The following is a 16,930-nucleotide window of genomic DNA, read 5'->3' on the forward strand; positions in this document are numbered from 1 at the left end:
GTGGTAACTAGTGACAAGCGGTCAGTAGTTTAAAATTTGATGTGACAACGTTGACGTCACGTGATCCAACATGGCGGCGCTCGCGTCCTTGATGTTCAAGTCCAGAGCAGGTAAAATATACACATTCCAATTTATTTGCGTTAATTCAAACCTCTCTATGAAACACACTAATATACGTCAATGACGCTCATTTATTGTAAAGTTACCCAGCTGGATAACGTGTTTTTGAAGCTAACTGGTATTAGCCACTCTCTCGTGCCTTCTGCACAGTTTAACCAAGTGTTTTATTTAAGTGGATATATTTTTTTAATTTAACTAGGCAAGTCAGTTAAGAACAAACTCTTATGTACAATCAAGGCTTACCCTGGCCGAACCCGTACAACACTAGGCCAATTGTGTGCAGCCATATAGGACTCCCAAAAACGGTCGGATGTTTTTTAAATTTATTTTACTAGATAAGTCATTTAAGAAATTATTATTATTTACAACGACTGCCAAGGAACAGTGGGTTGACTGCCTTGTTCAGGGGCAGAACAACAGATTTTTACCTTGTCAGCTCAGGTATTCGATCTAGCAACCTTTCGGTTACTGGCATAACGTTAGGCTACCTGCAGATGTGATGCAGCCTGGATTCGAACTGGGCATTGCAGTGTCTTAGACCACTGCGCCACTCGGGAGCCCACGGGTTTTGTTCGTCGAGGTCCTGCAAACCGTTCCAATATATCCTCAACGCTGTCTTCGAAGGCATTATCACTTTTATACCATGAGTTACCAACATATTAAAATAATGATTGACATCTTTTCATTAAACTTTATTTTAACTAATTTACTCATACTATTTAATCCTTTTGCAAGATAGTCCCCACACAAATCTAGGGTTGCTGAACAACGACCCAGTTGTTCAGTCTTTTTGTTTTGTATCTAAGGTTGTTCATTGAACCCAGTCATTCATTCTAAATGTTCCATTGTCATCCAGGCTGGCAACTTTCTTATCCCTTGCTTGCTAGCTAGCCAACTACGGATAACTTAGTCAAGTCAAAAAAGTGCAGCCAGAATAACAGCAAAGTAGCCGCACTTGCATTGGCATAGAAAATGTGCTCACTCGTCAGGTCACTGTTATTCAGAGGAGCTAGCCAACGACACAGCAACAGTAACACAATCACCTCAATCGGAAGCTGGAAAAGCTGCAAATTAGCTACTTTTCATTTTACTTTAAAAAAAAAAACATATACACTGCTCAAAAAAATAAAGGGAACACTTAAACAACACAATGTAACTCCAAGTCAATTACACTTCTGTGAAATCAAACTGTCCACTTAGGAAGCAACACTGATTGACAATAAATTTCACATGCTGTTGTGCAAATGCAATAGACAAAAGGTGGAAATTATAGGCAATTAGCAAGACACCCCCCAAAACAGGAGTGATTCTGCAGGTGGTGACCACAGACCACTTCTTAGTTCCTATGCTTCCTGGCTGATGTTTTGGTCACTTTTGAATGCTGGCGGTGCTCTCACTCTAGTGGTAGCACGAGACGGAGTCTACAACCCACACAAGTGGCTCAGGTTGTGCAGTTCATCCAGGATGGCACATCAATGCGAACTGTGGCAAAAAGGTTTGCTGTGTCTGTCAGCGTAGTGTCCAGAGCATGCAGGCACTACCAGGAGACAGGCCAGTACATCAGGAGACGTGGAGGAGGGCAACAACCCAGCAGCAGGACCGGTACCTCCGCCTTAGTGCAAGGAGGTGCACTCCCAGAGCCCTGCAAAATGACCTCCAGCAGGCCACAAATGTGCATGTGTCTGCTCAAACGGTCAGAAACAGACTCCATGAGGGTGGTATGAGGGCCCGACGTCCACAGGTGGGGGTTGTGCTTACAGCCCAACACCGTGCAGGACGTTTGGCATTTGCCAGAGAACACCAAGATTGGCAAATTCGCCACTGGCGCCCTGTGCTCTTCACAGATGAAAGCAGGTTCACACTGAGCACATGAGCACATGTGACAGAGTCTGGAGACGCCGTGGAAAACGTTCTGCTGCCTGCAACATCCTCCAGCATGACCGGTTTGGCGATGGGTCAGTCATGGTGTGGGGTGGCATTTCTTTGTGGGGCCGCACAGCCCTCCATGTGCTCGCCAGAGGTAGCCTGACTGCCATTAGGTACCGAGATGAGATCCTCAGACCCCTTGTGAGACCATATGCTCACACATGCACATTTGTGGCCTGCTGGAGGTCATTTTGCAGGGCTCTGGCAGTGCACCTCCTTGCAACTAGGCGGAGGTACCGGTCCTGCTGCTGGGTTGTTGCCCTCCTACGGCCTCCTCCACGTCTCCTGATGTACTGGCCTGTCTCCTGGTAGTGCCTGCATGCTCTGGACACTACGCTGACAGACACAGCAAACCGTTTTGCCACAGTTCGCATTGATGTGCCATCCTGGATGAACTGCACTACCTGAGCCACTTGTGTGGGTTGTAGACTCCGTCTCGTGCTACCACTAGAGTGAGAGCACCGCCAGCATTCAAAAGTGACCAAAACATCAGCCAGGAAGCATAGGAACTGAGAAGTGGTCTGTGGTCACCACCTGCAGAATCACTCCTGTTTTGGGGGGTGTCTTGCTAATTGCCTATAATTTCCACCTTTTGTCTATTCCATTTGCACAACAGCATGTGACATTTATTGTCAATCAGTGTTGCTTCCTAAGTGGACAGTTTGATTTCACAGAAGTGTGATTGACTTGGAGTTACATTGTGTTGTTTAAGTGTTCCCTTTATTTTTTTGAGCAGTGTATATCCATAAAAATGGTGCCAGCTGATTCATGATTTCGACTGGCTGAGACACTGCCTGTCTGTCTCATCCCGACTCCCGACACGTTCATTACTATGTGACAGCAGGAGATCGAATTTGAATATTGAAACAATGTTGCAAATGTCGTTGAGGGACAGCAAGCTTTATACAAATCTCCCTGTTGAAAACAAAATGTTCGTCTAAAATATGTGAGAATGTCTATATGCTTTTTATAGTGGAGATCCAGTTTATAAATTGCCTGGCTGGGCTGATGAGACAGTGGATTGCGCAGTCAAATAGAACAGAGTAAATGGGTTTTTTAACATAATAGATTTAGCGGTGGCAACTTGTGGAATAGACACTGTCTGGAATGCAGTTTTAACCAATCAGCATTCAGGATTAGACCCACCCGTTGCATAAAACTAAGACCACAGCCTGTCACTTCCAATGGGAACAAATGAGTCATAGTAGACAGAACAAGCAAAGAGGTGGGCAGAGCCAAGCACAAGCTAGCGAGAGCCTATTGGTGTGTTCTAGCCAACATTTGTATATTTACGTTAGGGAACGCCTACCCTGTGAAGTGCGCAATAAATCGATTCGCATTTGCTCTCCAAAACAATGCATTTAAAAATAAATTTGTGAAAGGGTAAAGTCAACAAAACTTTGTCCACTCTGTCCAAAAACATTTTGGTTTTCGGAACAGAACTGTATTGAGATCAAATGTTTGATGATTGAGAATGTGCAAAATGTTGGACAAAATCCAAATTATCTTAAAATGGTCATAGTGATGTAGAATACACAACCAAATGATCCAGGTGTGCTAGATGTAAAGATTATAAATGATTCACACAATTGTGGTAAGAATGTGCCCAAAAAGCTTTCTGAATCGCTGATTTCTGAAGATGTCATTATCAATAATTGAAATATTTAATCTTCAAATGTCTAAAATGGATATGTACAAGTGAATAGTCATGGATGTGAGCTGATTAAAATATGCAATATTGTCCTATGAACCACTTTCATAAAACAGAGGACCAGAAACTTGTAAAATTCCATAAGAATGCCAATATGTTTTAACCAAATATCTTGATGATGAGAGCAGAAAACCATTACACATAGTTAGTTTTAATTCAGATGTATTCTTATTATGGGGCTATAGCAGATTGGTCTGTTACTAGAGTACTAAAATTTATATAATTGTCCACAACAGGCCCAACATTGGATTTTACTACAATGTAATGGAATGTACAGGAAAGGTTTATAGTCATGATAATGAAAACAGTTAAAGGATAACATTGTTTATAATTTGAATCAGCCCACATGATTATTTACATGTATAAATCTATTTTACATGTTTGAAGATGAAGCATTGCAATTAAGAAATTAAACATTCTAAAATTAGTGATTCGGCCAGCTTTTTGGACACATTCTTACCACAATTATGTGAATAATTTACTATCTTTACAATGTGGCACACCTGGCTCATTTGGTTGTGTATTCTACATCACTATGAACATTTTAAGATATTATTGGGCATGCTACAATTATATTTCATACAGGTATGGTCATGCGCAATTGAGCCAATAACAGTTGTTTGGCGGCCATATTGGGTAAAGGTTTCTGTGGGGTTGATACATGAATCCTGTGATGGCCCTGTATCTACAAATCTTTTTTAAGCCCTGTTCTAGCTGTGTGTCTGTGAAATGTGGCGCCTCTATCACCAAAGTTACAATCCAAAAACATAGCTGCCCCACTACATGGAATTCTATGGCTAAGCTTCCAACATTCAAATGTCAATGGCAGAATATGGGTTATTTTTTTAATAATAGTTGTAGCTAGTGCTTTCAGAGTTGGTTATATTATATATAATTTGAAAGGTCATTTTAATGACAAAGATTAAAGTGTATCAAGGTTTCCATTGTTAAAGCAATTTATACAGGTACATTTAGTAAATTTGCCAGTGGCATACCAAGTGAAAATTACTGTCCCGAAGGAGAGTATTATTGGCCCGGCCAAGATCACAGGAAAGCACACAGAATTTCAATCATGGGTGGTTTCATTTGCAGTCTGGGCAAGTAACCAACCATGCAATCTGATATTTAAATCGATTGTTTGAAAAACTAAAATAACACCATCCCCCCTCAATGATGACGCTTTGATGAAAAGCAATATATTTAGGGCCTGCACAAAGCCAAATATACACTGGAGTTTCTTACCAAGACGATGTTAAACATTCCTGAGTGGCCTAGTTACAGTTTAATATTACATTTACATGTGTATTCAGACCCTTTACTCAGTACATTGTTGAAGCACCTTTGGCAGCGATTACAGCCTTGCGTCTTCATGGGTATGACGCTTCAAGCTTGGCACACCTGAATTTGGGGAGTTTCTCTCATTCTTCTCTGCTGATCCTCTCAAGCTCTGTCAGGTTGGATGGGTAGCATCGCTGCACAGCTATTTTCAGGTCTCTCCAGAGATGTTCGATCGAGTTCAAGTCCTGGCTCTGGCTGGGCCACTCAAGGACATTTAGAGCCACTCCTGTGTTGTCATGGCTGTGTGCTTAGGGTTGTTGTTCTGTTGGAAGGTGAACCTTCACCCCAGTCTAAGGTCCGGAGCGCTCTGAATCAGGTTTTCATCAAGGATCTCTCTGTACTTTGCTCCATTCATCTGTCCCTTGATCCTGACTAGTATCCCAGTCCCTGTGCTGAAAAACATCCCCACAGCATGATGCTGCCACCACTGTGCTTCACCGTAGGGATGGTGCCAGGTTTCCTCCAGACGTGACGTTTGGCATTCAGGCCAAAGAGTTCAATCTTGGTTTCATCAGACCAGAGAATCTTTTTTCTCATGGTCTGAGAGTCCTTTTGGTGCCTTTTGGCAAACTCCAAGCGGGCTGTCATGTGCCTTTTAATGAGGAGTGGCTTCCGTCTGTTCACTCTACCATAAAGGCCTGATTGGTGGAGTGCTGCAGAGATGGGTGTCCTTCTGGAAGGTTCTCCCATCTGCATAGAGAAACTCTGGAGCTCTTTCAGTGACCTTTAGGGGTTATGGTCACCTCCCTGACCAAGGCCCTTCTCCCCCGATTGCTCAGTTTGGCCAGGTGGCCAGCTTTAGGAAGAGTCTTGGTGGATCCAAACTTCTTCCATTTAAGAATGATGGAGGCCACTGTGTTCTTCGGGAACTTCTATGCTGCAGAATTGTTTTGGTACGTTTCCCCAGATCTGTGCCTATCAATCCTGTCTACTGAGCTCTAAGTTCAATTCCTTCGACCTCATGGCTTGGTTTTTGTTCTGAAATGCCCTGTCAACAGTGGGACCTTAATGTATAGAGACAGATGTGTGCCTTTCCAAATCTTGTCCAATCAATTTAATATACCACAGGTGGACTCCAATCAAGTTGTAGAAACATCTCAAGGATGATCAATGGAAACAGGATCCACCTGAGCTCAATTTTGAGTCTCATAGCAAAGGGTCTGAACACTTATGTAAATAAGGTATTTCTGTTTTGAATTTTTTATGCATTTGCAAAAAAATCTACAAACCTGTTTTTTGCTTTGTTATTATGAGGTATTGTGTGTAGATTGAGGATACATTTTTTTTTAACCATTTTAGAATAACACTAACGTTACAATGTGGGAAAAGTCAAGGGGTCTGAAATCAAATCAATAAAATTTGTTTTGAATACTTTCCAAATGCGCTGTATGTATTGACTCGGGTGTGAATATTTATATCAATTAGATTTCTGTATTTTATTTTCAGTAAGTGTGCAAACATTTCTAAAAGCTTGTTTTCACTTTGTCGTTATTGTGGGTAGATGGGTAAGAAAAATAATACATTTTGAATTCAGGCTGTAACACAAAATATGGAAAGTCAAGGGGTATGAATACTTTCTGAAGGCACTGTAATAGCCAGACGCTGCAGTGCTGCCCAAATGCTCTTTCCAAACGCAAATATACCTCGCTTGTGTTATGATTTTGAAACTTTCATATAAGCGAGAGAATTTTACAAAATCAAAAGATACTTACTGTACGCAGTTTAGCAAAGCTGCACCCGGCTGTGTTTATAAGAACACCAGCTGAAAACGTGGAATGAGATGGCCCAATGGAAATGCGAGCCCAAGGTGAGAAGAGGTGTTGTACCTCTGCTTGGAGGCTGTGTTATTGAAAACAACTTTGCTAAACTACGAACACCAAGTGTTTTAAAGATTATTTCTCATAGAAATGAAAGTTAAGTTCCAAAGGTTTCCAAAACCGCATTGCAAGCAAGGATTTATATATCAATGCTGGGCCAACTGTGCGCCGCCCAATCACAGCCGGTTGTGATACAGCCTGGAATCGAACCAGGGTCTGTAGTGGCATCTCTATTGCTGAGATGCAGTGCCTTAGACCGCTGCACCACTCGTGAGCCCTATATACACATCAATTACACTACAAATCTAAACTCAGCAAAAAAAAGAAACTTCCTCACTGTCAACTGCGTTTATTTTCAGCAAACTTAACATGTGTAAATATTTGTATGAACATAAGATTCAACAACTGAGACATAAACTGAACAGGTTCCACATATATGTGGCTAACAGACATGAAATAATGTGTCCCTGAACAAAGGGGGGTCAAAATCAAAAGTAACAGTCAGTATCTGGTGTGGCCACCAGCTGCATTAAGTACTGCAGTGCATCTCCTCCTCATGGACTGCACCAGAATTGCCAGTTGTTGCTGTGAGATGTTACCCCACTCTTCCACCAAGGCACCTGCAAGTTCCTGGACATTTCTGGTGGGAATGGCCCTAGCCTTCACCCTCCGATCCAACAGGTCCCAGACGTGCTCAATGGGATTGAGATCCGGGCTCTTCACTGGCCATGGCAGAACATTGACATTCCTGTCTTGCAGGGAATCACGCACAGAACGAGCAGTATAGCTGGTGGCATTGTCATGCTGGAGGGTCATGTCAGGATGAGCCTGCAGGAAGGGTACCACATGAGGGAGGAGGAGATCTTCCCTGTTGTGCACAGCTTTGCGATTGCCTGCAATGACAACAAGCTCAGTCCGATGATGCTGTGACACACCGCCCCAGACCATGACGGACCCTCCACCTCCAAATCGATCCTGCTCCAGAGTACAGGCCTCAGTGTAACGCTCCCTCCTTTGACGATAAACGCGAATCCGACCATCACCCCTGGTGAGACAAAACCGCTACTCATCAGTGGAGAGCACTTTTTGCCAGTCCTGTCTGGTCCAGCGACGGTGGGTTTGGGCCCATAGGCAACGTTGTTACTGGTGATGTCTGGTGAGGACCTGCCTTACAACAGGCCTACAAGCCCTCAGTCCAGCCTCGAAGAGTTGTTGTTGCCATCCTGTACTTGTCCTTCAGGTGTGATGTTCGGATGTACCGATCCTGCGCAGGTGTTGTTACACGTGGTCTGCCACTGCGAGGACCATCGACTGTCCGTCCTGTCTCCCTGTAGCGCTGTCTTAGGCGTCTCACAGTACGGACATGGCAATTTATTGCCCTGGCCACATCTGCAGTCCTCATGCCATCTTGCAGCATACCTAAGGCACATTCATACAGATGAGCAGGGACCCTGGGCATCTTTCTTTTGGTGTTTTTCAGAGTCAGTAGAAAGGCCGCTTTAGTGTCCTAAGTTTTCATAACTGTGACCTTAATTGCCTACCGTCTTTAAGCTGTTAGTGTCTTAACGACCGTTCCACAGGTTCATGTTCATTAATTGTTTATGGTTCATTGAACAAGCATGGGAAACCGTGTTTAGACCTTTTACAAAGAAGATCTGTGAAGATATTTGGATTTTTACGAATTATCTCTGAAATACGGGGTCCTGAAAAAGGAACGTTTCTTTTTTTGCTATATCAATTACACAATACATATCTATATACAAATCAATTACATAATACATATCTATATACACATAATTTACACAATGCATATCTATATACACATCATTTACACAATACATATATATAAACACCAATTACACTATACACATCAATTCACCAAAAATCCTGAAAGTACCTTCTCCAACTACAACATTTTCTGACAATATAGAACTGCCTAACGGGGCGGAGTTAGCCTGCAGAGTTCCGTCATACTATCCAGGTCTGTGCCCAAACAATTCTGTGCCCACCTTTCCAGAAACAAGTCTTTCACCGTTGCCGCTTGTTATAGACCTCCCTCAGCTCCCAGCTGTGCCCTGGACACCATATGTGAATTGATTGCCCCCCATCTATCTTCAGAGTTCGTACTGTTAGGTGACTTAAACTGGGATATGCTTAACACCACGGCCGACCTACAATCTAAGCTAGATGCCATCAATCTTACACAAATTATCAAGGAACCTACCATGTACAACCCTAAATCCGTAGCCATGGGCACTCTCTTAGATATCATCCTGACCAACTTGCCTTCTAAATACAACTCTGCTGTCTTCAATCAGGATCTCCGCAATCACTGCCTCATTGCCTGTGTCCGTAATAGGTCCGCGGTCAAACGATCACCCCGCATCACTGTCAAACGCTCCCTAAAACACTTCAGCGAGCAGCCCTTTCTAATAGAACTGGCCCGGGTATCCTGGAAGGATATTGACCTCATCCCGTCAGAAGAGGATGTCTGGTTGCTCTTTAAAAGTGCTTTCCTCACCATTTTAAATAAGCATGCCCCATTCAAAACATTTTTTAAACTAAGAACAGATATAGCCCTTCGTTCACCCCAGACTTGACTGCCCTTGACCAGCACAAAAACATCCTGTGGCGTACTGCACTAGCATCGAATAGCCCCCGCGATAGGCAACTTTTTAGGAAAGTTAAGGCTAGCTTTTTCAAACAGAAATTTGCATCCTGTAGTACTTATTCCAAAAAGTTTTGGGACACAGTAAAGTCCATGGAGAATAAGAGCACCTCCTCCCAGCTGCCCACTGCACTGAGGCTAGGAAACACTGTCACCACCGATAAATCTACGATAATCGATCATTTCTATAAGCATATTTCCCCCTGCAGCAACTTGCCCAAGCCCCCCCCCCCCGCTTCTCCTTCACCCAAATCTAGACAGCTGATGTTCTGAAAGAGCTGCAAAATATGGATCCCTACAATCTGAACCTTCTCTTTCTAAAATTATCTGCCGAAATTGTTGCAACTCCTATTACTAGCCTGTTCAACCTCTCTTTCGTATCGTCTGAGATCCCCAAAGATTGGAAAGCTGCTGCGGTCATCCCCCTCTTCAAAGGGGGAGACACTCTAGGCCCAAACTGTTATAGACCTATATCCATCCTGCCCTGCCTTTCTAAAATATTTGAAAGCCAAGTTAACAAACAGATCACTAACCATTTTGAATCCCACTGTACCTTCTCCACTATGCAATCTGGTTTCTGAGGTGGTCATGAGTGCACCTCAGGCATGCTCAAGGTCCTAAACGATATCATAACCACCATCGATAAAAGACAGTATTGTGCAGCCATCTTCATTGACCTGGCCAATGCTTCCGACACTGTCAATCACCGCATTCTTATCGGCAGCCTCAACAGCCTTGGTTTCTCAAATGACTGCCTTGCCTGTATCACAAACTACTTATCAGATAGAGTTCAGTGTGTCAAATTGGAGGGTCTGTTTTCCGGACCTCTGGCAGTGTCTATGGGGGTGCCATAGGGTTAAATTCTCGGGCCGACTCTTTTCTCTGTATACATCAATGATGTCGCTCTTGCTGCTGGTGATTCTCTGATCCACCTCTACGCAGACGACACCATTCTGTATACTTCTGGCCCTTCTTTGGACACTGTGTTAACTAACCTCCAGATGAGCTTCAATGCCATACAACTCTCCTTCCGTGGCCTCCAACTGCTTTTAAATGCTAGTAAAACTAAATGCATGCTCTTCAACCGATTGCTGCCCACACCTGCCCGCCCGACAAGCAACACTACTCTGAACTGTTCTGCCTTAGAATATGTGGACAACTACAAATACCTAGGTGTCTGGTTAGAATGTAAACTCTCCTTTCAGACTCACATTAAGCAGCATCTCCAATCCAAAATTAAATCTAGAATCGTCTTTCTATTTCGCAACAAAGCCTCCTTCACTCATGCTGCCAAACATACCCTCGTAAAACTGACTATCCTACCGATCCTTGACTTTGGTGATGTCATTTACAAAATAGTCTCCAACACTCTACTCAGAAAACTGGATGTAGTCTATTACAGCGCCACCCGTTTTGTCACCAAAGCCACATATTCTACCCACCACTGTGACCTGTATGCTCTCGTTGGCTGGAAATTGCTACATAATCGTTGCCAAATCCACTGGCTCAGGTCATCTATAAGTATTTTCTAGGTAAAGCCCCGCCTTATCTCAGCTCACTGGTCACTATAGCAACACCTGCCCGTATCACGTGCTCCAGCAGGTATATTTCACTGGACATCCCCAAAGCCAACACTCCCTTTGGCTGCCTTTCCTTCCAGTTCTCTGCTGCCAATGACTGGAACGAATTGCAAAAATCACTTAAGTTGGAGACTTATATCTCCCTCTCTAACTTTAAGCATCAGCTGTCAGAGCAGCTTACCAATCACTGTACCTGTACATAGCCAATATGTAAATAGCACACCCAACTACCTCATCCCCATATTGTTATTTATCTTCTGGCTCGTTTGCACCCCAGTATGTCTACCTGCACGTCATCTGCACATCTATCACTCCACTGTTTAATTGCTAAATTGTAATTATTTCGCGTCTATGGCCTATTTATTGCCTTACCTCCGTAATCTTCTACATTTGCACACACTGTACATAGATTTTTCTATTGTGTTATTGACTATAAGTTTGTTTATGTGTAACTCTGTGTTGTTTTTGTCGCACTGCTTTGCTTTATCTTGGCCAGGTCGCAGTTGTAAATGAGAACTTGTTCTCAACTGGCCTACCTGGTTAAATAAATAAAAAATACACAATACGTATCAATATACACATCAATTACACTATTCACACATCAATTACACTATACATATCTATATATACGTCAATTACACAATTTATATCTATATTAGAGGTCAACCGATTATGATTTTTCGACGCCGATACCGATTATTGGAGGACCAAAAAAAGCCGATACCGATTATTGGAGGACCAAAAAAAGCCGATACCGATTATTGGTGGACCAAAAAAAGCCGATACTGATTAATCTGACAATTTTTTGGGGGGGGGGGGGGGGGGGAGAATAATGACAATTACAACAATACTGAATGAACACTTATTTTAACTTAATATAATACATCAATAAAATCAATTTAGCCTCAAATAAATAATGAAGCATGTTCAATTTGGTTTAAATAATGCAAAAACAAAGTGTTGGAGAAGAAAGTAAAAGTGCAATATGTGCCATGTAAGAAAGCTAACGTTTAAGTTCCTTGCTCAGAACATGAGAACATATGAAAGCTGGTGGTTCCTTTTTAACATGAGTCTTCAATATTCCCAGGTAGAACATTTTAGGTTGTAGTTATTATAGGACTATTTCTCTCTATACGATTTGTATTTCATATACCTTTGACTATTGGATGTTCTTATAGGCACTTTAGTATTGCCAGTGTAACAGTATAGCTTCCATCCCTCTCCTCGCCTCTACCTGGGCTCGAACCAGTAACACATCGACAACAGCCACCCTCGAAGCAGCGTTACCCATGCAGAGCAAGGGGAACAACTACTCCAAGTCTCAGAGCGAGTGACGTTTGAAACGCTATTAGCTAGCTAGCTAGCCATTTCACATCGGTTACACCAGCCTAATCTCGGGAGTTGATAGGCTTGAAGTCATAAACAGCACAATGCTTGAAGCATTGCGAAGAGCTGCTGGCAAACGCACGAAAGTGCTGTTTGAATGAATGCTTACGAGCCTGCTGGTGCCTACCATCGCTCAGTCAGACTGCTCTATCAAATCATAGACTTAATTATGACATAATAACACACAGAAATACGAGCCTTAGGTCATTAATATGGTCGAATCCGGAAACTATCATCTCGAAAACAAAACGTTTATTCTTTCAGTGAAATACGTAACCGTTCCGTATTTTATCTAACGGGTGGCATCCATAAGTCTAAATATTCCTGTTACATTGCACAACCTTCAATGTTATGTCATTATTACTTGAAATTCTGGCAAATTAGTTCGCAATGAGGCAGGCGGCCCAAACTGTTGCATATACCCTGACTCTGCGTGCAATGAACGCAAGAGAAGTTACACAATTTCACCTGGTTAATATTGCCTGCTAACCTGGATTTATTTTAGCTAAATATGCAGGTTTAAAAATAGATACTTCTGTGTATTGATTTTAAGAAAGGCATTGATGTTTATGGTTAGGTACACGTTGGAGCAACGACAGTCCTTTTTCGAGAATGCGCACCGCACCGATTATATGCAACTTAGGACACACTAGATAAACTAGTAATATCATCAACCATGTGTAGTTATAACTAGTGATTTTGATTGTTTTTTATAAGATAAGTTTAATGCTAGCTAGCAACTTACCTTGGCTTCTTACTGCATTCGCGTAACAGGCAGGCTCCTCATGTGAGGCAGGTGGTTAAAGCGTTGGACTAGTTAACCATAAGGTTGCAAGATTGAATCCCTGAGCTGACAAGGTAAAAATCTGTCGTTCTGCCCCTGAACAAGGCAGTTAACCCACCGTTCCTAGGCCGTCATTGAAAATAAGAATGTTTTCTTAACTGACTTGCCTAGTTAAATAAAGATTTTTTTTTAAACTATAGTTTGTTAGCAAGAAATTTTTCGAGTGGTTGAAGAACTACTTTTAATGACTCCAACCTAAGTGTATGTAAACTTCCGACTTCAACTGTATTTACACATCAATTACACTATACACATCAGTTACACTATACACTTCTATATACACATCAATTACACTATACAAGAAAAGCAAACACAAAACGCGACAAGCAAAACACAATATGAATATGGAACCACCACATTCTTCAGTAAAAAGGCCCCCTAAACATCCGCCTGAATTGCACTAGAGACACCAACTCCACCAACTTGTACTTTTGGAGATCATTTCACAAACTAAAAACAGATTTACCTAACTCATGTCTACTTTATGATACAAAATGCAATGATGTGTACTGAACCTATCACCTGTAATAAAGTGCTATGATAAACTGTGTCCAATGGCTTCAATAGTGTCCAACTGTGGTCCATATTTTCAGCTGAGAACTCTAAGAGGAGGCTGTAAAGCCCCCTTGGTGTCTCGAGCTAATTTATTCCCAACATGACCATGCTATCCAGTCCCTGAACAGCAGGGACACTTATAGTAGACGAAAACCTAAATGTCCTTTGTCTGTCACGAATGTTGATAAAAAATTATATTTGAACTTACTCTACCAATTGTCTATGGGGTTGGTTCGTTATAGGGTTGAACTTTAGACAACCTTTCCAAAGGAACATATTATTAAAGACTTTGTTGTAGACCCACTTCCTCTCTGCTTTCCTCATGTGAAAATAAAAGTACCCCACAAGTTATTGATTGTTTGTGCATATATGGCACACGTGCAGGACTTTTATTTCGACATGAGGTAAGCAGCGAGGAAGTGGGTCTACAATAGATCGATTTTTGGAAAGTCTGGTTAATAAAACATTCCTTTGGATATTTTGTCTCATTCCACCCATATAGGGAAAGGGATGGGGCCGAAGACATGGATGTCGATTAAGGCACCCCCCCCCCCCCCGTACTCTCTGATTCAGAGGGGTTGGGTTAAATGCGGAGACACATTTCAGTTGAATGCATAAGAACCAACGCTATGGACATTTGCTAATGTAAGTTCAAATATAATTTTATTCAACACTTGTGATAGACAAGACGTTTAGGTTTTCGTCTATGTAGTAATGTGTGGCCATGCTGTCCAGGGATTGGATAGCATGGTCAAGTCGGGACTATGACTGGTGTATTAGGCTACTAGTAACCTACATTGGAAAGAAGTTGCTAACATAACATGAGCATCACAAATGGTATTGAACAGCCCACTGCCTTCATACAAGCCAGACAGTCATTTATCAACTGTATTGACTGTTTCAAATGTATCCCCTTGCTACAACTGCTACAATGTTTCCAAGTTACAATGTTAACTCAACAAAATTGCAGGTCTTCTGCTCCCTTGCCAGTCCTCTCTTGTGGACTGGGTGCGCTTTGCATCCAAGAAGGCAGGCGGTAGCAGCAAGAACCTCGGGGGAAAGAGTCCCGGTCGCAGATATGGCTTCAAGAAAACAGACGGTAGCTACGTGAATGCTCTTATTTGTCAGTATGCTATGCTTAGTTCTGACATCTCTGAGGTGCATGTTATGTATTTTGATCTTACACACGTCATGTTTGCATCATCTAACACTTCTGTTTTGTTGGCATCCACCTTCAGGGAACTATGTCCATGCTGGCAACATCCTAGCAACACAGAGGCTCATGCGGTGGCAACCAGGAGCACATGTAAGGTTTCCCACTTTCACTGTTAATATCCTGAGGTGTATTCATCACATGCATATCATAGCAAATAGTTTAGCACCGCAGCTAAATGTTTTGCAACAGAAACATTTTACTCCAACCAGAAAACTTTTTGGAAGTTTCTTTTAGACAAATTTAGGTAGGTCCCTCCTTGTTTCATTTGATTCCGTTTGGTTCCTAGTGAATACACCCCTGGAAGCCTTCAAATGTCTGCAGGTCGCCGATTGATTGTCAACTAATCTCTCTCACACTCTATCACCCACCTCTCTCTCTCAGGTGGGGATTGGAACCAACAACACCCTTTATGCCCTGGAGGATGGCATTGTCAGGTTCACTAAGGAGGTGTATGTTCCAGCTCCACGCAGCACTGAGACATTCAAGGTCATCACCAAGCTGCCCACGGGAACTGTGCTCTACAAGACCTTTATCAACATAGTGCCCAACAAACAAGAGGGCAAGTTCAAACTGGTTGGCATGTTCTAAAGACTGATGACTCATTCATATTCCACCCTGTGAAAGCTCAAACCCTACTTTTTCTATGGACTTGGCGGATTTAAAGGTTCTGTTCAACCGCGGACTCCTTTGTCGTGAATGTTGTGGAACTGAGCTGCTGTGTGGTGAGGAGGATTCTGGAAGTTCTGAGGGAATTCCTCAAAGCTTCCTGTGTTGTAGTGGTGACCGTTGCCATATTGTCATTGATCCTGCACAATTTGACTATGGTCGAAAGTTTAATCAACAGGCACCTACCTGACTTATTGTGCTGTAAGAAAGAACTCCATCCAATAAAGTTTTTTATTGGTTTGAGCCCTGAATGCTGATTGGTATTTTTACTGCTCTAATGATGTTGGTAACCAGTTTAAAATAGCAATAAGGCACCTCGAAGGTTTGTGGTATATGGCCGCTCCGCTTTGCGTTGTGCCTTAGCCGTGGTATATTGGCCATATACCACACCCCTTCGTGCCTTATTGCTTAAATATATAATCATGACATCAGCAGTCTGTTATGGTCATTGTAAGCTTAGTCAATGGAACAATTTCATGTGTATCCAAAAGTATTTAATTTTTGGGAATATTTTTGTATCATCTGGGGGAAAAACTCTGTATGGTTGACAAGGAAAACATGAAACCACCCCTTTATCAAGTGTGTGTGGTCTATAGTTCCTGAACTAACCACAGGGTGTTTCAAGGCTTAACATCAGAGTTTTTCCCCCTCTGATTTCTCCAAACAGGCCACAGAGGGATAATGTGAAGCAAAAAAAATACTACAAAGCAGAGGGAAGTAATATATCACAGTTTTTAGCATCAGACTGTACTCTAAAGAACTCGCCTCAATAATTTACTCTCAGCCCCATCTGGTCTCTTAAAGCAACTACCTCTTTCACATAATTTTGTGTTGATAACACCGGTTCAAGAGACGTTGGGTGTTGACTGGTAACCATTAACTAAAATTTGTATCAGGGGAATTTTGTGTAAACCCATTCACAATAACCAGGATTGACCCATTTTAGAGAAAAACAAGAAATTCCAAATAGACACCCATGGCAGGATGTGTGTAGTATTCCCCAAACATTTTACAGATCATTTTTTACTCTGAGTTTAAGTAATGTGCCATGTTTTTTGTGTGTTGTTTTTAGAGTATGAGTTACAGATAGCATGAATGGTATT

General features: G+C 42.2%; 1 protein-coding gene across 1 annotated transcript; it reads left to right on the plus strand.

The window, feature by feature from the left end:
• The first annotated feature begins 13 nt into the window (after positions 1-13).
• On the plus strand, positions 14-16,070 carry LOC129860608 (39S ribosomal protein L27, mitochondrial-like). Its single transcript, XM_055931188.1, has 4 exons — positions 14-110; positions 14,916-15,044; positions 15,184-15,251; positions 15,543-16,070. The coding sequence occupies exons 1-4, from the start codon at positions 71-73 to the stop codon at positions 15,747-15,749; spliced, it is 444 nt and encodes a 147-aa protein (XP_055787163.1). The 5' UTR covers positions 14-70; the 3' UTR covers positions 15,750-16,070.
• The last annotated feature ends 860 nt before the right edge of the window (positions 16,071-16,930 follow it).

Source organism: Salvelinus fontinalis, chromosome 1, assembly GCF_029448725.1.
Source record: "Salvelinus fontinalis isolate EN_2023a chromosome 1, ASM2944872v1, whole genome shotgun sequence".
Taxonomy (NCBI): Eukaryota; Metazoa; Chordata; class Actinopteri; order Salmoniformes; family Salmonidae; genus Salvelinus; species Salvelinus fontinalis.